At 43.8% G+C, this 25258-nt stretch overlaps 1 protein-coding gene and 1 pseudogene across 7 annotated transcripts in view; one reads left to right on the top strand and one right to left on the bottom strand.

The window, feature by feature from the left end:
- LOC139245638 (tripeptidyl-peptidase 2-like) overlaps positions 1-25258 on the top strand; it is a 75150-nt gene that overhangs the window by 9987 nt on the left and 39905 nt on the right. For 2 of the 7 annotated variants that reach the window (XR_011590033.1, XM_070871212.1), the window contains exons 4-8: positions 587-794; positions 2675-2794; positions 6607-6717; positions 8876-8935; positions 10948-11240. Coding sequence is in view for 4 of the 7 variants with exons in the window: in XM_070871212.1 (XP_070727313.1) it covers positions 654-794; positions 2675-2794; positions 6607-6627 (282 nt within the window). In the remaining 3 variants the exon portion in view is untranslated. Of the gene's footprint in view, positions 1-586; positions 795-2674; positions 2795-6606; positions 6718-8697; positions 8936-10947; positions 11241-25258 lie in introns of those variants that run through there. The other 5 variants (XM_070871214.1, XM_070871213.1, XM_070871215.1 and 2 more) reach the window with 4 other exon arrangements.
- LOC139245639 (protein-lysine methyltransferase METTL21C-like) overlaps positions 12342-25258 on the bottom strand; it is a 37356-nt pseudogene continuing 24439 nt past the window's right edge.

The raw sequence follows: 25258 nt of genomic DNA, 5'->3' as shown, positions 1-25258 counted from the left end.
ATTTTAATTTTTGATCTACACAAGACATTCTGGAAAATGATACATTGATTATCTGGGCAACTCCAGTCTTTTACTTCTCTGACCAACTTTAGCTAGTTATAGTAATCACTTATAATGTTTTATAAATTGTATTAACTGACTACTGCTGCATCTGACATTGATCCATGGCTTCAAGCATTAAAATAAATTACTTCTATTTCAGTTTATTTTGTTTAATCAAATGATGACAGTGGGCATGTAAAAATAAAACAGCTTTTAAATGAGGCTATCTGCATAATTTAAAACATTGCATTTTTGTTATATCTACATTTTGGGAAATAAATGAACCAAAGAAATGGCTAAGTTTGCTGAAACCAAACATTCAAAGATTTTATTAGTTACTGCACAGACAACCAAATAACTTCTGACACCTTTGTTGAGTAAGTCCTTAAAATTTTTGACCTACTTCAACAAACTCATTTTTCTAAGTAACTTAAAGATTTGTATTCCAGGATAATGTTTTTTAATAACTGTCTTTAAAGTGTATGATTTCTTGCTATGTTGAAAACATTTTTTTGATGATCTTTATTTTTGTTCCTATGCTCAGTGAGATGGAAAGACAGAAATCCTCCCTGATTGATGCCTTGTGCTGAAAGGGCTGTGCATTGGCAGATATGCTTCTTCAATTTCAAACACAGGATGGTACCGCCTCAGAAGAAATAGACAGTACAGAAGATGATCCCAAAGACAGTTTCAAAAGCTTAACTGAAATCTTCTGGGAGATACTTAAGTGGGCCGAACTTACTGATGCTAAGGTAAACTTGATTTTGATCAATTACTTTTGGGAGAACAAGCCTTCCTGTGGGTAAAGTGCCAGACCACTGCTTGGTGTTTGCCCATTGATTTCAACTGAGAGCAGCAACTCAACACTTTGGGGATCTCTGGGTTTATAACAAATATCCAGCCACCCTGTACTATCACTTCTTTATGCTCCAGTGTACACAAAATTCATTGGGTTTTTTTTAAAAGCATTTCACATTTCTTCATCTGTTCAATCTCCTCATTATTATTGTTGTCATTCAGCTCGAAACCCTATCCCGTTTATAAAAAATCAAATTGTCATTGTGCTGCTGTTTTGATATTTATTTCCCCCCACTCCACAGGTTGAGAAAGCAGTTTAAAAGAAAGCATATGGGAGCGTACGCTTCATAAATAGAGGCATAGAGTACAAAAGCAAGGAAGTTATGATGAACTTCTATAAAACACTGGATCAGCCTCAACTGGAGTATTATCCAATTCTGGACAGCGCACTATAAGAAGGATGTGAAGGCCTTAGAGAGGGTGCAGAAAAGATTTACAAGAATGGTTCCAGGGATGAGGGACTTCATACAGGGATAGACTGTAGAAGCTGGGGTTGTTCTCCTTATCGCAGAGAAGTTTGAGAGGAGATTTGATAGAGATGTTCAAACTCATGAGGGATGTGGACAGAGTAGATAGAGAGAAACTGTTCCCATTGGCAGAGGGGTTGAGAACTACAGGACACAGATTTAATGTGATTGGCAAAAGAATCAAAAGCAACATGAGGAAAAATGTTTTAATGCAGCGAGTGGTTATGATCTGGAATGCACTACCTGAGAGAGTGGTGAAGGCAGACTCAATTGAGGTTTTGAAAAGGGAATTGGAAGGGAAAGAAATTGCAGAACTACGGGGAAATGACGGGGGAGTGGGACTAGCTGACGTGCTCTTGCAGTGAGCCGGCACGGGCTCGATGGGCCGAATGGCCTCCTTGTGTGCTGTAACCATTCTATGATTTCCCCATTGCACATATGACCTTGTTGGGAACCATGCCCACAGTTTTTTTTTCTTGTATTGTCAGCCGTAATTATGATTGTTGTCCATACACATCAGAAAAAGGTTGTTTTGAATTTTTGTTGTTTGCTTCTTTTCTTCTCTAAATGAATGCAATTTTGCAGTAAATAGTAACAGCAATAAATAGTAATTGTCATTTTAGATGTTTTGATCTTTGACCAATTTCTTTCAAAGCTTCTTTCCTGGCTACCTAGCAGCTTAGTTGGTTGAAGCAGCGAGTAGCTGAGCTACAGAACAAAAAGTTCCAGGTTTAATTTCTGGACTCTGCTGAGCTATCTGATCTTAGCCATGCAACAATTGGGCACTACAGATAGCTTCACAAGCCACCCTAAGACCAGGGAAGAGAAAAATCATCCAAAGGATTTTACTATCCAGTAACTCCTCCTGGAAAAATATGTATGAATGGATGTCAGCTGAGGACAAGACTGGGCTTTGCTGTGATGCTGTTATGGATTGAATTGTCTGGTGATAATAAGGGCAGGATTTTCCTCTGTTACGCTGCCCTTAATCAGGTGGTATATTAGTGGAAAGTCAGACTGGGGAATCCGATTGCATTCCCACCCCTGCCACCGCCACCATGGGTTTTCACCCAGCCCCAGCAGAGTTTCTGTTTTACCAGCGCTTCAAAAGACTCAACACTTCAATGTTCAAATGAGTTTTAGTCCAACTTTAGTAAGTCCATAAAACATAAAATGAATGAAGAGATAATAATAAAGTGCTTGCCCAAAAGTTGTGTAGAAAATTAAGGCTGGCACATTATTGCTTAATTCTATTTCTTATGTTACAATACATATATTTGCTATTTTTCTGTCATTCGTCTTAATAGGTTTTACCTTTTGCATACAAGCATGCACTAGTGAACAAAATGTATGGTCGAGCACTCAAGTTTGCAATAAAACTTCTTGAGGATAAACCGAGTAAGGAAAACTGGAAAAATTGCATCGAGGTAAGACTAATGTATATAATAATGAAGAGTTTTGCTTACAAAGGTTTCTTCAAATAGAAAATCAAAAGAGCAAGACTGGGTAGAAAGAAATAAGGAGAGAAGATATATCTGTGTAAATTGCCACAATTGGTTGCTAATTTAAGCCAATGGGAATCCCTCCCTACATTAAATATACTTCACATTGATAGCTCGTATCAACCTGTATGACATTAAAAAGCAGGTTATGATCCATCAGGCATTTTTTTTTAACTCAGCAGATTTAAATTGTATTAAACTACTTCAGTAAACTCCATGATCTTTTAATGTCAGCACTAATTTATGTATTTGCTTGAAAACATTGTAAAATTCTCTAATTTACAAAATGCGTTGATCATGATTATTGCCAACATGTCACCCTTATAAATACAGTATAACGTATTTGACAGTAATTTCCATGGGGATTCTCCTGCTCTACCTTCAACAGAAAACCCAGAGAAACAACATAAAGGATGCCCGCCAGATCCATCACGCCCACTTGCCCGCCCGATGTCTCTCGCCCCCTTGCCCGCCCGATGCCTCTCGCCCCCTTGCCCGCCCGATGCCTCTCGCCCCCTCGGCCGCCCGATGCCTCTCGCCCGCCCAATCTGCCTCTCGCCCCCTCGCCTGCCCGATGCCTCTCGCCCCCTCGCCCGCTCGATCTGTCTCTCGCCTCCTCGCCCGCCCGATCTGTCTCTTGCCCCCTTGCCCGCCCGATCTGTCTCTCGCCCCCTTGCCGGCCCGATGCCTCTCGCCCCCTCACCCGCCCTCGACGTCTCCCCCCGCCTCCCCGGCCTGCCCTCGTCGTCTCCCGCCCGATCCCTCTCGCCCCTCTTGCCCGCCCTGGCCCGCCCTGGCCGTCTCGCCCCCCCAGCCTGCCCTCGCCGTCTCGCCCCCCCGGCCCGCCCTCGCCATCTCGCCCCCCCCCTCCTCCCCTGCGCTCGCCGGGCCTCCCTTGCGCCCCCCGCACCCCCCCCCCCCTCCGCTCGCTCGCTCGCCCGACCGCCATCCAGAATTGTGCTAGCTGGCAACTTTCAAGTGACATGGGCACCTACCTAAAATGGCATTCGGACCTTGAATATGCTAATTGACAGCCGACCAGCTGTTTTCGGACCCCATTGTGTAATTCAGCATAAATTAATTGTTCCAGTTATTTCGTGGCCTAAGCAGTGGTCTTTACAGGGATCATTGGAGGCCAGAAGAAACAGGGTGCAAATTGAGCATCGTCCAATTGGAAACAAGCCTCAGGCAGATGATGGGGCCACTGAAGTTAACAAGTGCAATAATCAAAATCTATCCCTCAGATTGAGCTGCCAACTTCAAATTCGCGAGATATATTTCCATTTGCAACGCTACTTGTTTAACATTGTGTAGGTAATACTGGACAAAGACAAAGACAAGAAAGAAATATATTTTTGTTCAGTGAAAACCCTTAATGGGGAAACATAGCAAATAAGTGCAAGAGTAGGCCATTCGGCCCTTCGAGCCTGCACCACCATTCAAGAAGATCATGGTTGATCATTCACCTCAGTGCCCCTTTCCAGCTTTCTCTCCATACCCCTTGATCCCTTTAGCTGTAAGGGCAATATCCAATTCCCACTTGAATATATCTAACAAACTGGCATCAACAACTCTCTGCGGAAGAGAATTCTACAGGTTAACCACTCTCTGAGTGAAGAAGTTTCTCCTCATCTCGGTCCTAAATGACTTACCCCTTATCCTTGGACTGTGACCCCTGGTTCTGGACTCCCCCAACATCGGGAACATTCTTCCTGCATCTAATCTGTCCAGTCCCGTCAGAATTTTACATGTTTCTATGAGATCCTCTCTCATTCTTCTAAACTCCAGTCGATCCAGTCTCTCCTCATATGTCAGTCCTGCCATCCCGGGAATCAGTCTGGTGAACCTTCGCTGCACTCCCTCAATAGAAAGAACGTCCTTCCTCAGATTAGGAGACCAAAACTGAGCCAAGGCCATGTACAGCTGCAGCAAGACCTCCTTGCTCCTATACTCAAATCACCTAGCTATGAAGGCCAACATGCCATTTGCTGCCTTCACCTGCATGCCAACCTTCAATGACTGATGTACCATGATACCCAGGTGTTGTTGCACCTCCCCTTTTCCTAATCTTCCGCCATTCAGATAATATTCTGCCTTCGTGTTTTTGCCACCAAAGTGGATAACCTCACATTTATCTACATTATACTGCATCTGCCATGCATTTGTCCACTTACCTAACCTGTCCAAGTCACCCTGCAGCCTCTTAGCAACCTCCTCACAGCTCACACCACCACCCAGTTTAGTGTCATCTGCAAACTTGGAGATATTACTCTCAATTCCTTCATCTAAATCATTGATGTATATTGTAAATAGCTGGGGTCCCAGCACTGAGCCCTTTGGCACTCCACTAGTCACTGCCTGCCATTCTGAAAAGGACCCATTTATCCCAACTCTCTGTTTCCTTGTCTGCCAACCAGTTCTCTATCCACGTCAATACATTACCCCCAATACCATGTGCTTAAATTTTGCACACCAATCTCTTGTGTGGGACCTTGTCAAAAGCCTTTCATAGAAACATAGAAAATAGGTGCAGGAGTAGGTCCTACAAGCTCCTGCACCACTCCTCAAGCCACGTATTCATCTTAGCTATCCTGCAATTCCTACTCTGACTAGCACATGGCACTGGTAGCAATCCTGAGATTACTACCTCTGAAGTCCTGCTTTTTAATTTAACTCCTAGCTCCCTAAATTCAGCTTGTAGGACCTCGTCCCATTTTTTTACCTATATTGTTGGTACTTATATGCACCACGACAACTGGCTGTTCACCCTCCCCCTCCAAAATGTCCTGCAGCCGCTCCGAGACGTCCTTGACCCTTGCACCAGGGAGACGACATACCATCCTGGAGTCTCGATTGCGGCCGCAGAAACGTCTATCTATTCCCCTTACAATAGAATCCTCGACCACTATAGCTCTCCCACTCTTCTTCCTGCCCTCCTGTGCAGCAGAGCCACCCATGGTGCCATGAACTTGGCTGCTGCTGCCTTTCCCTGACTTTTCCTCATCCCCCCCGCCCCCCGACCCCAAAAGTACCCAAAACAGTATACCCAAAATCAAGTTGTTAAAAGATGTACCAGACTAGATTGGTACTTGCTGTTCAAGCGTTTGCCGTAATATTCAAATGTTTCTTTCACTTAGATAATGAAGTCACTTGGATGGAGCCATTGTGCATTGTTTACAGAGAGTTGGCTTCCTTTAATGTATCCACAAGACTATTCTCCTTTCTAGGTTAAATGTTACAGGCATCGAATTGAATGAAGAAAGTAAATTTAGCAATTTTTATACTTTTGTCTTTTTCTAAAAAGGCAGTTTTTTAAAAGTATTTTGGACTTTTATACAGTATTTCATTCATTAATGGAAGCAATTATTGTGTGACATGTCTGTTACTATTTGCCATGATACTTACTCGATTAAAAAAGAAACTATGCATTGTATAATTTTCTTTCAAAGCATAGGCAAATATTGGTTCTGTTTTTCATGATTCTCGGAGTTCCTTAGGTTTAATTGTTACTGTTTTGAAATAGATATTTGTCTCTCTTTTTTTATTTATTGAGCAGACTGGTATTCTTGTTTTTAGGTTTACCACTTCTGCATATTTGCCAACTAACTTTTTTTGCCCTCCACTGGGCCCAACTTGTTTGTGGCATTTATCTTGTGTCCTAACTTTTATCCCCAAATTTAAAGAAAGTGTGTTTACTTTTAATATAAAAACAATTCCTGGACATTTTCTTTTCCCAGCATGCAGTATCCCAGAAATAAATTGAATAATTTTGGCAACTGTGCTTCATACACCCTTGAATTTCAGTACGGCAGTGGAACATGAAATGAACTCGTGAAAATATGAAAAAGGCAAGTTCTAGATGCATTGTCAAAATGTGTTTAGTAAATTTCAAGTATGTTTCTTTTTTGATTGTCTTCTTGGATAATTTTCCTATCCTTATCCATTCTTATATGAAAACATATCTTTAATGGCCTTTAATGCTTTTCTACTTTGCCTATCTAATGGGTCAAAGTACAAAGTAGGAGAGGAAATAAGTTGTCATTCAAAACTTACAAATTTTCATTAACTTGAACAATATAATTCCAATCCGTGCAAAACATGAACAGAGTACAGTAACATTTAACAAATTATGCTAATCAAACCTAATTTCCACAGCCAAATTTGGTTTGAAAATTAGACTACAATAATTTAAAATTTATAACTCACGTCTTGATTAAACTTGGAGTACAGGTAAGGCCATCATTGAAATAGGAATAGTCTATTCTAATACATTATTAAACAAGTCATATGTAAGCCCTTTCAAAGTAAGAATCTGAACAAAACTTTGTCAAACAAGAAGAATAGTGTTTATAATGCAAGTTTCATGAGTAAAGTGCCATGGCATACTATGTTTTAAATTAAGGTAAAACATACTATACTTGACTTCAATCTGGACATCTATTCGTAAAATGCTGTAGGGCTTCAGTAGGCTAAGTGAACATGGGTACTGGTGCCCGTATTGCTGTAGTTGGGAAGATTTCCATGCAAGTGATATGTTCAAAATCTTCTTGTAATAAGTTCAACCTTTTTTTAATTTTTGTGAGAATGCAGTATAACATTTATTGTTCAGAGACCATGAAAACGTGATGATTACCCAATGTTCCTCCTGTGGTGGTGCCACCAACTTCAGTTAATGTAAAACACATGTATTGTCCTTATACAGCAAAAATCCATTATTAAAATGCCAAACCGTGATGCATAAAACATGGACTTGTATGACTTTAAGTCTCTACTTTAAATATCATGAACCATCTTTTCAATATTGTTTTTCTATTTTTTGTTTTCGATTTTGAAAATCATCAATAGCATGGCAAAAAATGTGAAGAAATACTTCACAATTTATAATCGAAAGGATTACAGATTCAGTGCATTGAAACATTTTGAAATATATTAACATTTTACTTGGTATTGTACATGGTGTTCAAGGTGTTTTTTTCCATTCCTTGATGAAATTTGGGCATTATAGGACTGATTTCACTCCTTAGTATCTAACTTTTTAAACGTTTGTTTTTGGTCTTTTTATTTCAATTTGTGAGCTACAGCTGATAACATGCATATCCTTGACATCTAGCATTCACAACTAATTATTAATACAGAATGTGGCATTAAAAAAGCTCTTAAAATAGTTATTTAATATACTGTTTGCAGGATTTACAAATCTGCCTATATTGTATCATCACAGGTGAGCCATCAACAAGTCAATTCACTTCCATTTGGTACTCAAAGCCTTACTGGTAGCTGCAACAAGATGGATTATAAACCCAACAAAACAAAACAAAGAAATTAATATTTGACAAGAAAAAGCATTCCCAGTGTTGAATCTGATGTTTGGTTGTCCTGCTTCTCAGTTGGATACAATAGTCTCCTGAATTTTAATTTGTTGCAAGCTTTACCTGCATATATTCACTGAGAGATTCCATGATGGTTGCAAATTATATAACAACTTTTTTTTTTCTTCCATTCCTATGCACCTTAGTTACTTAAATTTTTTGTAGGCAAGTACCAAGTACACAATGTTTGAAAACTCCACAAGGTAAAATGTCATGGACACACACAATTTATTTGAACAAATAAACATTGAATGACAAAACAATGGGTCCAAAATAAAGTACAAGACGCATAATAGGCAAATAAACTCTTTTTTAAAAATTAAATCTTTTATATTCTCATCACCATATCTTTGAATTTCCCTTTGGGTGGTGGGGGCATGAATGGATGTGGAAATAGGGTGGATACATGTAATTCGGACTAATTGTTCATGTGGAATGCAAACACTGACATGAATCGATTGGGCCAAATAGCTTGTTTCCGTGTTGTAACTTCTATGTATTTCTATGAATCCCTTGGCTGCCAAGTGACTGGTTTAAAATCTTCTGCTAATTCTGTTCTGGGAGTAGCCATGAGAAAGTACACAATTAGTCCTTGGGTCAAACAAACAAGATGTCCTTTTTCTTTCTCTGAAACCAGAAACAAGAAGAGGATACCAGGTGTGTTTTGTTTTGGAGGAAATGGCTAATAAACATGAACGTGAGTGAGACAGCATTGTTCGCCATATAATTTGTTTAAGTGGCAGTGCTGTAATGCTGCTATAAATAGCAAGCCAGTAAGTAATGTTAAAATGGCAATATGTTTTATTACTTGGCACCATTTACTAACCTGAAATAGAACTGAAAAGCTGCCCTTAAATGAAGGAGGATGGGGTTCCGCTCAGTGCCAAGAACTAGCATTGAGCTTCAGAATGCCCAAAGAAATTAATGCTCTTGAACACTTCAGAACTGCTTAGCTAATGTCTCTTATAACATATGTGTGAGGAAATCTACTGTCTACCTTCTTGATATAAGCTTACAGTGTGAGTTTCTTCTGGGGTTGTGAAATTAAAATCTTTGAGCTGCTTCCCTTCTGTAGAACTGCAAGGTATTAACCTAATAATCTGACAGCATGTGAGTGAGTCATAAGAACCGTCCCATTAATTTTTTTCAAAATATAATTTTTTTTAAATCACCTTTTTTTGAGATCCAATTGATTAATCGGTACCACATGACCACTAAATCTGAGTTCTGACCCTCCCGCCTAGTGGAAAATGGAGCAGGAGACTCAACCAATGCCTTCCCGCCCCATCTGGCCAACTGCAATTTAAATAGCAAGTGTCAAGGAAGCCCACATGAAGTCAGCGAGGAACTTAAAACATGCAGATCAGGCTTCCCTGCCAGGCCAAGCATGTCAGCCATAGCTTAGTTGGTAGCACCCTCACCTTTAAGTTAGAATGTTGTGGAGTCAAGTCCAACTCCAGAGACTGGAGCACAAAAATCTAGGCTAACACTCCAATGCTGAGGGAGTGCTGCACTGTCAGAGGTGCTGTCTTTCGGATGTGAAATTAAACCGAGGTCCTGTCTGGTCTCAGGTGGACGTAAAAAAAATCCCATTGCACTATATCGAAGAGCAGGGCAGTTATCCCTGGCCAATATTTATCTCTCAATCAACATTACTAAAACAGATTATTTGGTCATTATCACATTGCTATTTGTGGGAGCTTGCTTGTGTGCAAATTGGCTGCTGCATTTCCTATCTTACCACAGTGCCAACATTTCTAAAGTACTTCATTGGTTGTAAAGCGCTTTGCGACATCCTGAGGTCGTGAAAGGCGCTACATAAATGCAAGCCTCTTTTAAACCCTCAGAGAGCTGAATCGAAGACCAGAAGAGACTCAGGTAAGGTCCAACAGGGTAACCTTGGGCCTCGCCTCGCCTCCCCAGTCCCAGGCTCTCCATCCACTGCTGACACACGAACACTACCTCTCCCTCCGCCCCCCCATACCTCCCCCCCTCATCATCATGCGCGTTTGTGACTATTGGGCACTGTTCCGTCAAGTCTCCAGCAGTGGCCTCGTGCTGCCTAAAATCCTGACAGCCAGGCACTAAATTACAGCGGGTTTGGGCAGGAGTCTGATCTAACTTATGGAAATGAGGTCAGAGAACAAAAATCTCTCCGGGCCTCACTGCCAGCATGCGATCTTGCCGCTCGCCCTGCCCCCGCCCCCACTCCCCCATTTATCTACCCATTTCCCAGTAAAATCATAATTCGTGGATCTGTTGGCCACCACCTTGCCTCAAAGCCTGGTATTCTACTCCCTTCATCCTGAGCCCCAGCCCCCTCCCTGCTTCTTACAAGCCCTAATCACCCATCCTCCCAGATCCAGCCCCATCCTCTGCATTTTGCTCTCACCTGCATGTGTTGCAGGAGATGGATGAGAGACATCACCAATACCAGCTTTTAAACTGTTTTGATAAGCCCCTGTTTTAATTTTAAAAGCTTCAACAAGCATTTTAACTCCCTCCACCTGATGGAAAAAGGGAAGTCGCAAACATAAAATGGAGATGATGGAATTAACTGCCTTATTCTCCTCCACAAATCATTTTTCTTGGGTGGGCTTCAATTAGGCGGCCCTGGCATATTCCTGAATTAGGCGGAGCCCCATGAATCTATGTAAAGTGGGGTCCTATAATGTACAAAGGACCCAATGCCATTTTAACTGCCTACAGGGTGGAGTATCTGCTGCGGATGCTACGCTTGGTGAAACCTGCCAGTACAGCAGAAGAAGCTCGAAAAGGCAAGTGCTAAAAATATTTTGTGGGACTATGAGGAGCAGGAGTGCTCCTCCAACCTCTACCAGAGCAATGTTGGCTACTACTTCCCAGCCTGGGTCAGTATTGCGCTGGCCCGGAGCCAGTAAGCTGCATCAGGACATTCATTCAGGACATGCAACTTGCCGTATATATCTTAATAAGGGCCAGTCCAACAAAATGGTCCAGGCCTCCCTTACCCCAATGTTTGAAACCTACTCTTGTGTATAATATGAAATATTTTAACAAACTTGAATGGAAGTGATCACTCATTTCACACATCCTCTTGGGTGAACAAAATCAATGACTTACTGCATCCTGTGTTTCCATTTTCTAGTTGACCAAGAATTGAATATAAAGTTTAATCCATATGCCATGCTAACAATCTCAAGTTAAACTTTACTAGAGGTTCTTCTCTGGCTGAAAAAACACTTTCAAAGCGGTTCACAGTCGATCATAACAACTGTTTCGTTTTGAGATGGTCCTGGCTTTGAAAATAGGTAGTGGGAGTGCAGGCAGATTAAAAGTTTTATCAAATCCAGATCCAATGTTCTGGAAATGAGTAAAAATAAATGATAAAACAGAGAATATAGATAATAGAAAATAAAAGTTAATAGCAAAGGCATGCAAAGCTAAAGTTATGGTTTAAATGACTTCATTTATATTCAAAATTTTGAAAACTTATATTTTGTTTAACAGAGCAGTAACAAAGTGCCATATAATATCTCAGCATTATTGCTGTGTGGTCTGGTGATGCTTGAGCCTTATAATATATGACAAAATGTGAAAGAAAATTGTCTGACCAGTGGTACAGAGTTCCCCTGAATGCTGGTGCTTCAGGGGTTAATCTTCCTTGGGTTTTTTGTGTGCGTTCTCAAGAGCATTTATATTAGTAATAAAGTGTTACTTTTTAATTAATAAGTACAACTTTCATAGTGGTTAGTTAATACAAAGAAATTATTACATCAAACTGATCAACAAATCAACCATTTAAACTTGAACATGCATTAGAAAATAACTTTTTAAAGACAGCAGATTTCACTATAAATTCAAACAAATTGTGTGACAAACAATGCAAACTATTGGTGAATATTCAATAAAATCTTCCAATATATGTCAGTGTGCTCAATGTGATAATAAAAGCTGGTGTACAAGATGAAACAGAAATGAGCAATTTATCGTGTTAAATGTGTCAATTTACAACACATTGAATACTGTATCGGGTTTGTTTAAGATCGATTTAACAGAAACCACTCTTTCCCCTGTCAAATATTAAGTGCATTGTTTTGAATAGAAATAGTGGTGCTTTCCCACTAACTATTGTTCACTAACTGCACTTTCTTTGTTCCTTTAATTATTACTGTTTTGGAATTTGGGATATCAAATGTTGCTTTGAATCTTTCCAAAAATTCGTAGTCTGAATTAAATCTTAATTTGTTTGCCATAATATTACACTGCTTGGTTGACAAAAGTAACCAAATGTAGCCAGTAAATCAGCCAGACAGTCATGATGATAAACAACATCCGCTGTGAGGATGGAATCATAATGATGAACAGATTGAGGAATGTTTTTATCCAAATCTACATTCCAAACCAACTCCTGAACCTGGGGTTGATGCTTGCTTCTCCTTCGTGTATTTCTCATAAGATTACTTTGTAAGTTTCCAGCTGCATAAGAGAGATCAATACCAGTTAGATAAGCACCTGAAAGAAAAGGCATAAATAAGCAGACATATCGTGCCTACAAAATTTTCCATATCACTGATCAGTGAATGATATTAAAATATATTCCATATTAGTGAGTTAATTAAGTCACATTGAAAATTATAATGTGTATGTGACTTCATAATAGCCATGCACCCTGTGTAAGTCAATAAATACACGTAAAATGTATTTATGATTTCTGAAACTTGGCCTATTTCAGGCCAGCCAATGGAGGCAGGACAAGGGCTGGCCAGCCAATCCACAGCCAGGAAGCGGGTTGGCAATGTAACCTCCGCTGTAACACTTCCTGTGTCTGCGCTCCTGGACACCGACACCCACACATGGGCACACTCCTCCAACCCCACACCGGGAGTTGGGCTCAGTGCCGCGGGGAGTTCACTGGCGCTGGATCTGTGCCACATTTTCGTGGCCTCTGGGACAGAAAACAGCAAAGGTGGGAGACATCGGGGTGTGGTGGGGCTGGGGCTGGAGGAAGAGAGAGAGAGGGGGTGGGGAGAGGGTGAGAGAAACGGGGGGGAGGAGAGAGAGAGATAGAGACTGGGGTTGGGGGTGGGGGGGGAAGAGAGAGACTGGGGTGGGGGGGTGGAGAGAGAGACTGGGGTGGGGGGGTGGAGAGAGAGACTGGGGTGGGGGGGTGGAGAGAGAGACTGGGGTGGGGGGGAAGAGAGAGACTGGGGTGGGGAGGGGGGGAAGAGAGAGACTGGGGTGGGGTGGGAAGAGAGAGACTGGGGTGTGGTGTGGTGGGGTGGGGTGGGGGAAGAGAGAGACTGGGGGGAGGGGAGGGAAAGAGATTAAGACCAACTGGGGGGGGGTTGGGGAGGGAAAGAGAAAGACCAACTGGGGGGGGGAGAGAAAGAGGGTGTGAGAGAGAGTGGGGGAAGGGCGAGAGACCGGGGGGAGGAGAGAGAGACCGGGGGAGGGGGGGGGGGGAGGAGAGAGAGACCGGGGAGAGGGGGGGGAGGAGAGAGAGACCGGGGGGAGGGGAGTGGGGAGGAGAGACCGGGGGGAGGGGGGGTAGAGAGAGAGAGAAACCGGGGGGTTGGGGGGAGAGATAGAAACCGGGGGGTTGGGGGGAGAGATAGAGAGTGACTGGGCATTGGAGGGAGAGAGAAACTGGGGGGATCGAAGGGAAGAGAGCGACAGATCACATTCTTCTAACCCCACCCCCTTTACACCCACACCCGAATTCTCAGATAGCTCGGTGCGTGTGTGACAAGGGATGAAATACAAAAGTCATGACACTCTATATGCACTTCATACCCAATAAACCTGTTAACAATCCGTGACCCCCACACAATGCCTCATCTATGATGATGTGGGGGGGGGGCGGGGGGTCGTAAGGTCGGGAACTTGCACTGTGTTGGGGCAGGAACTTTGGTCGGGATAAGGCAGTAACTTGGGATGGGGAGGTGGTCAGGAACTTGAGCTGGGATAGGAGAGCTCTATCCTTTCTGTGGTCGGATGTCAGAATGGCTCAAATTACAATTTGCAAAGTCACTCAGAACTTGGGCTGGGTGATTCTAATTACGCATTCCAGAGAAACTTCGAGATGTGCCTTTTTCTCCAAGTGGTCCAATCAGCAATCAGGTCATGTTATCATAGAGAGCCAATCAGAGACAATCAGAGCATTTTGCTGGTACAAATAAGCACGTGCCTGATTTCACCTAGACCTCGAAAAACCCAATAGCTGAAGGGAGGTGGGGACAGCTTCAAGGAGAAGATAAGTGCCTGTACAGCACTGCTTGTGAGCCAGGAGGTGCAGGAGTGCTTATTCGGCCCCTCAAGCTTCCCCCCCACCCCCCCCCACCATCGGACCCCTCCCATACAAAGACCCCCAGGTCATGGATCGGCCTTCGGCCTTACCTGCCCCTGGGCCTACTCCGGTGTCCTCCCCGCCCAATTGGAAGCTAAGCCTGTCAATCAGACTGATCCGGGCGGGGAACCTGTCAAAAACATACTGGTTTTGCATCCGAAACACCCCCATCCCCTGCCGGCCTATGTAACCCATCCCTGTTAATATCTAGACCTATGTCTGTTATCAGTGTCAATTACAACAACATTGAAATATGCAGACATATGGATAACCCTCACGAACAACAACTTGCATTTATACAATGCCTTTAACATAGTAAAATGTCCCAAATTGGATACCAAGCCACATAAGAACATATTAGAACTGATGACTAAACGCCTGGCCAAAGAGATGAATTTTAAATAGCGTCTTAAAGGAGAGAGAGGTGAGGTGGCGAGGTTTAGCGAGGGAATTAAAGAGTTTAGGACCTTGGCAGCTGAAGACACGGCTGCCAATCGTCGAGCGATGAAAATAGGGGATGCGCAAGAGGCCAGAATTGAGTTGTTGCAGGACTGGGAGCCAATTTAGATCACTGAGCACAGGGGTAATGGGTAAATGGGACTTGGTGCATACTGTGGATCATCAGTCCCAAACAGAAGGTTATGAGGCCAGACTCCTGCCTTGCCTCCCATTTCTCAGCAACATTATTACACTTTTTAACAACCTGTCAGTGAAGAATCTCCTTTTTAAATTTAAAAAAATGTTCAAACACAATCATAATCACAAAGGTGGTGGTAAGATAATGGGACTAAAGGCAGATAAATCCCCTGGACCTGATGGCTTGCATCCTAGGTCTTAAAAGAAGAGAAGTAGCGGCAGGGATTGTGGATGCATTTGGTTGCAATTTAACAAATTCCCTGGATTCTGGGGAGGTCCCAGCAGATTAGAAAACTGCAAATGTAACGCCCCTATTTAAAAAAGAAGGCAGACAAAAAGCAGGAAACTATAAACCAGTTAGCCTAACATCTGTGTTTGGGAAAATGTTGGAGTCCATTATTAAAGAAGCAGTAGCAGGACATTTGGAAAAGCAAAATTCAGTCAGGCAGTGTCAGCATGGATTTATGAAGGGGAAGTCACATTAGACAAATTTGCTGGAGTTCTTTGAGGATGTAATGAACAGGGTAGATAAAGGGGAACCAATGGATGTGGTGTATTTGGACTTCCAGAAGACATTTGACAAGGTGCCACATAAAAGGTTACCGCACAAGATAAAAGTTCATGGGGTTGGGGTAATATATTAGCACGGATAAAGGATTGGCTAAATAACAAAGAACAGAGAGTTGGGATAAATGGTTCATTCTCTGGTTGGCAACCAGTAACTAGTGGGGTGTGGCAGGGATCAGTGCTGGGGCCCCAACTATTTACAATCTATATTAATGACTTGGAAGAAGGGACTGAGTGTAACGTAGCCAACTTTGCTGACGATACAAAGATGGGAGGAAAGGCAATGAGTGAGGAGGACACTCTGTGTTCCTCTGATTTTAGGCTGTTGCCCACTCCTTCCCCCACCCACCCTCCATGGCAGGCCCCCGCTCTTAATTCCTTACCTTGACCCCTCTGCCTCTCCACCCTCCTCCTTCTGAAAAAGCCCTTTTGGCCAAGCTTTTGGTTGCTCCTGCTTCTTTGGTTTGGTGTTCATTTTTTCTTTATGCTTCCAGCAAAATCAGCAAAAGGACATAGACAGGCTAAGTGAGTGAGCAAAAATTTGGCAGATGATAATGTTGGTCATGCACTTTGGCAGAAAAAAATCAAAGAGCAAGTTATTATTTAAATGGAGAAAGATTGCAAAGTGCTGCAGTACAGCAGGACCTGGGGGTACTTGTGCATGAAACACAAAAGGATAGTATGCAGGTACAGCAAGTGATCAGGAAGGCCAATGATATATTGGCCTTTATTGCAAAGGGGATGGAGTATAAAAGCAGGGAAGTCTTACTACAGCTATATAAGTTATTGGTGAGACCACACCTGGAATACTGCATGCAGTTTTGGTTTCCATATTTACGAAAGGATATACTTGCTTTGGAGGCAGTTCAGAGAAGGTTCACTCGGTTGATTCTGGGGATGAGGGAATTGACTTATGAGGAAAGGTTGAGTAGGTTGGGCCTCTACTCATTGGAATTCAGAAGAATGAGAGGTGATCTTATCGAGACGTATAAGATTATGAGGGGGCTTGACAGGGTGGATGCAAAGAGGATGTTTCCACTGGTAGGGGAGACTCGAACTAGAGGGTGCGATCTTAGAATAAGGGGCCGCCCATTTAAAACAGATGAGGAGAAATTTCTTGTCTCAGAGGGTTGTGAATCTGTGGGATTTGCTGCCTCAGAGATATGTGGAAGCTGGGGCATTGAATAAATTTAAGACAGAAATAGACAGTTTCTTAATTGATATGGGGTTATGACGAGCGGGCAGGGAAGTGGAGCTGAATCCATGATCAGACCAGCCATGATCTTATTGAATGGTGGAGCAAGCTCGAGAGGCGGGAGTTCCTGGCGTTGGTGAGGCCTGTAAAAGCCCAGTGGCAGCGAGAGGCGGCGGCAGTCCGAGAGGCGGGAGTTCCTGGTGTTGGTGAGGCCTGTAAAAGCCCAGTGGCAGCGAGAGACGGCGGCAGTCCGAGAGGCGGGAGTTCCTGGCGTTGGTGAGGTCTATAAAGGCCCAGCGGCAGCGAGAGGCGGCGGCAGTCCGAGAGGTGGGAGTTCCTGGTGTTGGTGAGGCCTATAAAGGCCCAGCGGCAGCGAGAGGCGGCGGCAGTCCGAGAGGCGGGAGTTCCTGGCGTTGGTGAGGCCTATAAAGGCCCAGCGGCAGCGAGAGGCGGGAGTTCCTGGCGTTGGTGAGGCCTATAAAGGCCCAGCGGCAGCGAGAGGCGGCGACAGTCCGAGAGGCGGGAGTTCCTGGCGTTGGTGAGGCCTATAAAGGCCCAGCGGCAGCGAGAGGCGGGAGTTCCTGGCGTTGGTGAGGCCTATAAAGGCTCAGCAGCAGCGTGAGGCGTACCTGTGCAGCTGCAGCGGGGAGAGAAGGCAAAAAAGAAGGAGAAATAAATCAAAAGGTGACGTCACAGCCAAGAGGGTAAGTGATTGGCTGGTGATTGGTGAGTAGTTTTTCTTTTTTCTCTTCTATATCAGTGAGTAACTTTTAACATTGTTGTTGCCAATTTAAGTGTATCTAAGGGTTAAGACATGGCAGGAGAGCTCGGTCGGGTGTTATGCTCCTCCTGTACCATGTGGGAACTCAGGGATGACTCCAGTGTCCCTGATGACTATGTGTGCAGGAAGTGTATCCACCTCCAGCTCCTGACGGTCCGCGTTGCGGAGTTGGAGCAGAGGGTGGATTCACTCTGGAGCATCCACGATGCTGAGAATGACGTGAGTATCACGTGTAGCGAGTTGGTCGTACCGCAGGGAAAGGGTCCACAGCCAGATAGGGAATGGAAGACCAACAGGAAGAGCAGTGCAAGGAAGGTAGTGCAGGAGTCCCCTGTGGTCATCCCCCTGCAAAACAGATACACTGCTTTGGGTGCCGTTGAGGGGGATGACTCATCAGGAGAGGGCAGCAGCAGCCAAGTTCATGGCACCGTGGCTGGCTCTGTTGCACAGGAGGTCAGGAAAAAGAGTGGGAGAGCGATAGTGATAGGGGATTCAATTGTAAGGGGAATAGATAGGCGTTTCTGCGGCCGCAACCGAGACTCCAGGATGTTGCCTCCTTGGTGCAAGGGTCAAGGATGTCTCGGAGCGGGTGCAGGACATTCTAAAAAGGAAGGGAGATCAGCCAGTTGTCGTGGTGCACATTGGTATCAACGACATAGGTAAAAAAAGGGATGAGGTCCTACGAAACGAATTTAAGGAGCTAGGAGCTAAATTAAAAAGTAGGACCTCAAAAGTAGTCATCTCGGGATTGCTACCAGTGCCACGTGCTAGTCAGAGTAGGAATCGCAGGATAGCGCAGATGAATACGTGGCTTGAACAGTGGTGCAGCAGGAAGGGATTCAAATTCCTGGGGCATTGGAACCGGTTCTGGGGGAGGTGGGACCAGTACAAACCGGACGGTCTGCACCTGGGCAGGACCGGAACCAATGTCCTAGGGGGAGTGTTTGCTAGTGCTGTTGGGGAGGATTTAAACTAATATGGCAGGGGGATGGGAACCAATGCAGGGAGACAGAGGGAAACAAAAAGGAGGCAAAAGCAAAAGACAGAAAGGAGATGAGGAAAATGGAGGGCAGACAAACCCAAGACAAAGAACAAAAAGGGCCATTGTACAGCAAAATTCTAAAAGGACAAAGGGTGTTAAAAAAACAAGCCTGAAGGCTTTGTGTCTTAATGCAATGAGTATCCGCAATAAGGTGGATGAATTAACTGTGCAAATAGATGTTAACAAATATGATGTGATTGGGATTACGGAGACGTGACTCCAGGATGATCAGGGCTGGGAACTCAACATCCAGGGGTATTCAACATTCAGGAAAGATAGAATAAAAGGAAAAGGAGGTGGGGTAGCATTGCTGGTTAAGGAGGAAATTAAGGCAATAGTTCGGAAGGACATTAGCTTGGATGATGTGGAATCTATATGGGGAGAGCTGCAGAATACCAAAGGGCAAAAAACGTTAGTGGGAGTTGTGTACAGACCTCCAAACAGTTGTACTGATGTTGGGGAGGGCATCAAACATGAAATTAGGGGTGCGTGCAATAAAGGTGCAGCAGTTATAATGGGTGACTTTAATATGCACATAGATTGGGCTAACCAAACTGGAAGCAATACAGTGGAGGAGGATTTCCTGGAGTGCATAAGGGATGGTTTTTTGGACCAATATGTCGAGGAACCAACTAGGGGGGAGGCCATCTTAGACTGGGTGTTGTGTAATGAGAGAGGATTAATTAGCAATCTCGTTGTGCGAGGCCTCTTGGGGAAGAGTGACCATAATATGTTGGAATTCTGCATTAGGATGGAGAATGAAACAGTTAATTCAGAGACCATGGTCTAGAACTTAAAGAAGGGTAACTTTGAAGGTATGAGGCGTGAATTGGCAAGGATAGATTGGCGAATGATACTGAAGGGGTTGACTGTGGATGGGCAATGGCAGACATTTAGAGACTGCATGGATGAATTACAACAATTGTACATTCCTGTCTGGCGTAAAAATAAAAAAAGGAAGGTGGCTCAACCGTGGCTATCAAGGGAAATCAGGGATAGTATTAAAGCCAAGGAAGTGGCATACAAATTGGCCAGAAATAGCAGCGAACCCGGAGACTGGGAGAAATTTAAAACTCAGCAGAGGAGGACAAAGGGTTTGATTAGGGCAGGGAAAATGGAGTACGAGAAGAAGCTTGCAGGGAACATTAAGACGGTTTGCAATAGTTTCTATAGATATGTAAAGAGAAAAAAGTTAGTAAAGACAAACGTAGGTCCCCTGCAGTCAGAATCAGGGGAAGTCATAACGGGAACCAAAGAAATGGCAGACCAATTGAACAAGTACTTTGGTTCGGTATTCACTGAGGAGGACACAAACAACCTTCCGGATATAAAATGGGTCGGAGGGTCTAGTAAGGAGGAGGAACTGAGGGAAATCCTTATTAGTCGGGAAATTGTGTTGGGGAAATTGATGGGATTGAAGGCCGATAAATCCCCAGGGCCTGATGGACTGCATCCCAGAGTAATTAAGGAGGTGGCCTTGGAAATAGTGGATGCATTGACAGTCATTTTCCAACATTCCATTGACTCTGGATCAGTTCCTATGGAGTGGAGGGTAGCCAATGTAACCCCACTTTTTAAAAAAGGAGGAAGAGAGATAACAGGGAATTATAGACCGGTCAGCCTGACATCGGTAGTGGGTAAAATGATGGAATCAATTATTAACGATGTCATAGCAGCGCATTTGGAAAATTGTGACATGATAGGTCCAAGTCAGCATGGATTTGTGAAAGAGGATGTTTCCAGTAGAGTGGACAAGGGAGAACCAGTTGATGTGGTATATTTGGACTTTCAGAAGGCTTTCGACAAGGTCCCACACAAGAGATTAATGTGCAAAGTTAAAGCACATGGGATTGGGGGTAGTGTGCTGACATGGATTGAGAACTGGTTGTCAGACAGGAAGCAAAGAGTAGGAGTAAATGGGGACTTTTTAGAATGGCAGGCAGTGACTAGTGGGGTACTGCAAGGTGCTCTGCTGGGGCCCCAGCTGTTTACACTGTACATTAATGATTTAGACGAGGGGATTAAATGTAGTATCTCCAAATTTGCAGATGACACTAAGTTGGGTGGCAGTGTGAGCTGCGAGGAGGATGCTACGAGGCTGCAGAGCAACTTGGATAGGTTAGGTGAGTGGGCAAATGCATGGCAGATGAAGTATAATGTGGATAAATGTGAGGTTATCCACTTTGGTGGTAAAAACAGAGAGACAGACTATTATCTGAATGGTGACAGATTAGGAAAAGGGGAGGTGCAAAGAGACCTGGGTGTCATGGTACATCAGTCATTGAAGGTTGGCATGCAGGTACAGTAGGCGGTTAAGAAAGCAAATGGCATGTTGGCCTTCATAGCGAGGAGATTTGAGTACAGGGGCAGGGAGGTGTTGCTACAGTTGTACAGGGCCTTGGTGAGGCCACACCTGGAGTATTGTGTACAGTTTTGGTCTCCTAACCTGAGGAAGGACATTCTTGCTATTGAGGGAGTGCAGCGAAGGTTCACCAGACTGATTCCCGGGATGGCGGGACTGACCTATCAAGAAAGACTGGATCAACTGGGCTTGTATTCACTAGAGTTCAGAAGAATGAGAGGGGACCTCAGAGAAACATTTAAAATTCTGACGGGGTTAGACAGGTTAGATGCAGGAAGAATGTTCCCAATGTTGGGGAAGTCCAGAACCAGGGGACACAGCCTAAGGATAAGGGGTAAGCCATTTAGGACCGAGATGAGGAGGAATTTCTTCACCCGGAGAGTGGTGAACCTGTGGAATTTTCTACCACAGAAAGCTGTTGAGGCCAATTCACTAAATATATTCAAAAAGGAGTTAGATGCAGTCCTTACTACTAGGGGATCAAGGGGTATGGTGAGAAAGCAGGAATGCGGTACTGAAGTTGCATGTTCAGCCATGAACTCATTGAATGGCGGTGCAGGCTAGAAGGGCCGAATGGCCTACTCCTGCACCTATTTTCTATGTTTCTATGTTTCTATGTATGGCCTACTCCTGTTCCTATTTCTTATGTTCTTATGTGTTGTTCCAGTTATATGATGAAATATAGATATCAAAATATCAAGCCAAATTACCAAATTTTAGTAAACTTTATGTTGCATTAACCTGTACATGGTATAAATGAAATATTGTCAAGGTATTGAACTTTGGAAGTGCAAGAGTGATTGCCTTTCTCTTCCCACCCAAATCCTCTTAGCCAGTCATCAAATATCACTGATATTGGATGACAGTATAACTAGAGCATCTCCAGCAATGGCTTCTCTTTCCAAACCTGCAGTATCACCTAGGGAGTTCCCCATGGACCCATTTTTGCCTTTCCCCACCCCCTCATCAACATCTGCAAACATGAGGATAGCTTTCATATGTGCGCTGATGATGCTCAGCTCTACCTCTCCGTGATCTCCCTCAGTCCCTCCTCTGCTTCTGTGCTGTCTGACTGCTTGTGCAGCATTTAGTCTTGGTTGAGCCACAACTTCCTCCAGCTAAACGTTGGAACAATGAAAGCCATCACCATAAATACTATACCCTCACCACCGACTCAAGCCCCCTCCCCGGAAAAAAGATTGCTCATATGCTCAAGGTCAGTTTTGACCCTAAGCTAAGTTTCCAACCCCACTTCCTCTCCATCAGAAAGACTCCCTACTTTCCCTTCCATAACAGCACCTTCCTCCGCCCCACCTCAACTCATCTGCTGGCAAACCCTCATCCATACATTTGTCACTTCCAGACTGGACCATTCCAATACTCTCCACACTCTAAACATGAGCTCATCCAAAACTCTGCTATCTGTATCCTGTCCTTTACCAAATCCTTCTTACCCATCAGCCCATCCTTGCTAACCTATATTGGTCAGTCACCTCAACTTTAAAATTCTCATCTTTATGTTTAAATCCCTATCTCTTTAGCCTTTTCCAGTGTTACTGTCCCTCCCCAAAACTCTCTGTTCCTCTGATTTTAGGCTGTTGCCCACTCCTTCCCTCCCACCCCCCCCCCCACCCTCCATAGCAGTCATGCCTTAAGCTGCCTAGGCCCCTGCTCTTAATTCCTTCCCTTGACCCCTCTGCCTCTCCACCCTCCTTCTCCAAGATCCTTCTGAAAAAGCCCTTTTGGCCAAGCTTTTGGTCGTTCCCGCTTCTTTGGTTTGGTGTTCATTTTTTCGTTATGCTTCCAGGAAACATCTTGGGATGCTTTTCTACATTAATGGCACGAGGTTAATGAAAATTGAAATTGTGAAGATTAAAATACGAAGAATAATATAAATAAAAATATAAGTTCATGTTTCATAACACTAACCTAGTAAGCTAACCAGAATTAGACAACAATCCTGTTCCAGCTCCTAGTTCTATTACATTTTTGTCGTCAAGTTTGAATTCCTTCCAATTCTTTTCCAGAAAATGGCACAGCTCAACTGCCTATAGGAAGAAACAATTATAACCCTGATCAATAATTATTTTATATATATTAGTATATTGCCTACAGTAACTTGAATAGAATTGTTCAATGGACAAGGGAGAACCAGTGGCTGTGGTGCATTTGGACTTTCAAAAGGCTTTTGACAAGTTCCCGCACAAGAGATTGGTGTGCAAAATCAAAGCGCATGGTATTGGGGGTAACGTACTGACGTAGATAGAGAACTGGTTGGCAGACAGGAAGCAGAGAGTCGGGATTAACTGGTCCTTTTTAGAATGGCAGGCAGCGACTACTGGAGTGCCACAGGGCTCAGTGCTGGGACCCGAGCTCTTTACAATACACATTAACAATTTAGATGAAGAAATTGAGTGTAATATCTCCAAGTTTGCAGATGACACTAAACTGGGTGGCAGTGTGAGCTGTGAGGAGGAAACTAAGAGGCTGCAGGGTGACTTGGACAGGTTTGGTGAGTGGGCAAATGCATGACAGATGCAGTATAATATGGATAAATGTGAGGTTATCCACTTTGGTGACAAAAACAGGAAGGCAGATTATTATTTGAATGGCGGAAGATTAGGAAAAGGGGAGGTGCAACGAGACCTGGGTTTCATGGTTCATCAGTCATTGAAAGTTGGCATGCAGGTACAGCAGGCAGTGAAGAAGGCAAATGGTATGTTGGCCTTCATAGCTAGGGGATTTGAGTATAGGAGCAGAGATGTCTAACTGCAGTTGTACAGGGCCTTAGTGAGGCCTCACCTGGAATATTGTGTTCAGTTTTGGTCTCCTAATCTGAGGAAGGACGTTCTTGCTATTGAGGGAGTGCAGCGAAGGTTCACCAGACTGATTCCAGGGATGGCTGGACTGTCCTATGAGGAGAGACTGGATCAACTGGGTCTTTATTCATTGGAGTTTAGAAGGATGAGAGGGGATCTCATAGAAACATGTAAGATTCTGCCGGGACTGGACAGGTTAGATGCGGGAAGAATGTTCCCGATGTTGGGGAAGTCCAAAACCAGGGGACATAGTCTTAGGATAAGGGGTAGACCATTTAGGACTGAGATGTGGAGAAACTTCTTCACTCGAGAGAGTTGTTAACCTGTGGAATTCCCTGCCACAGAGAGTTGTTGATGCCAGTTCATTGGATATATTCAAAAGGAAGTTAGATATGACCCTTATGGCTAAAGTGATCAAGGGGTATAGAGAGAAAGCAGGAATGGGGTACTGAATTTGCATGATCTTATTGAATGGTGGTGCAGGCTCGAAGGGCTGAATGGCCTACACCTGCACCTATTTTCTATGTTTCTATGTTTTCCATACAATATGCTAATGGAATTCAGAGATTTTCTTGAGCTAGCTACTGGCCAGAGTCTGAAACCAAATAGTGACCGTTGACATGACAAAATTGAATGGGAAATGTTGACAGAAAAGCATGACCAAAAATCTTTGAGAGATTGGCTTTCATCCTTGATTGAGAACTCCTGAGGCCAGAAGCTTCTGAGTGGAGTTTACCTGAGGTTTCTGAAACCCAGCTAAGCAGTTTCATTGTTACCAGCAGGAAATTGGGTTACTTTGACTCCATGCATAGTGTATCAGTTAAAAAACGAATATCAATATGTATGCATATTGTGAAGAATGCCAAAATTTGTACGTGATCATAAATACACGGTTTCATACTGATTGCTATTCATAGGACTCGTTGGCCTCAAAATTGGGCCACTTACCACCACCCATTTGCATCGCTGCCCTGGCGAAAAATGGTGGCCGCCATTCCAGCACCCTTCTCTGGCACAGGACTCCACATCTGCCATTTTATTGAGGGCCTTACAGCCACTGACCCTGGCCATGTAAATGAAGAGAGCGTGACGTTGCACGTCGACATAACATCACCTCAGCGAATTTTGACCTTGGAGCTGAGTTCAGCACTGGGTCCTAAGCTCGCTCCGAAAACCGAGCATTCAGCAGACTGAGAGAGATGTTGTCAGCACCTTTTAAAGGGACACGCACATCTTTCAGGTTAAGTTTGCATTTAAGCTTTTGGACTGGATTTTTAAAATTTTGTTGAA

Source organism: Pristiophorus japonicus, unplaced genomic scaffold (genome assembly GCF_044704955.1).
Source record: "Pristiophorus japonicus isolate sPriJap1 unplaced genomic scaffold, sPriJap1.hap1 HAP1_SCAFFOLD_226, whole genome shotgun sequence".
NCBI lineage: Eukaryota > Metazoa > Chordata > Chondrichthyes > Pristiophoridae > Pristiophorus > Pristiophorus japonicus.
Note: the sequence above shows the minus strand (reverse complement) of the source record. Positions and strands in the feature narration are given on the sequence as shown.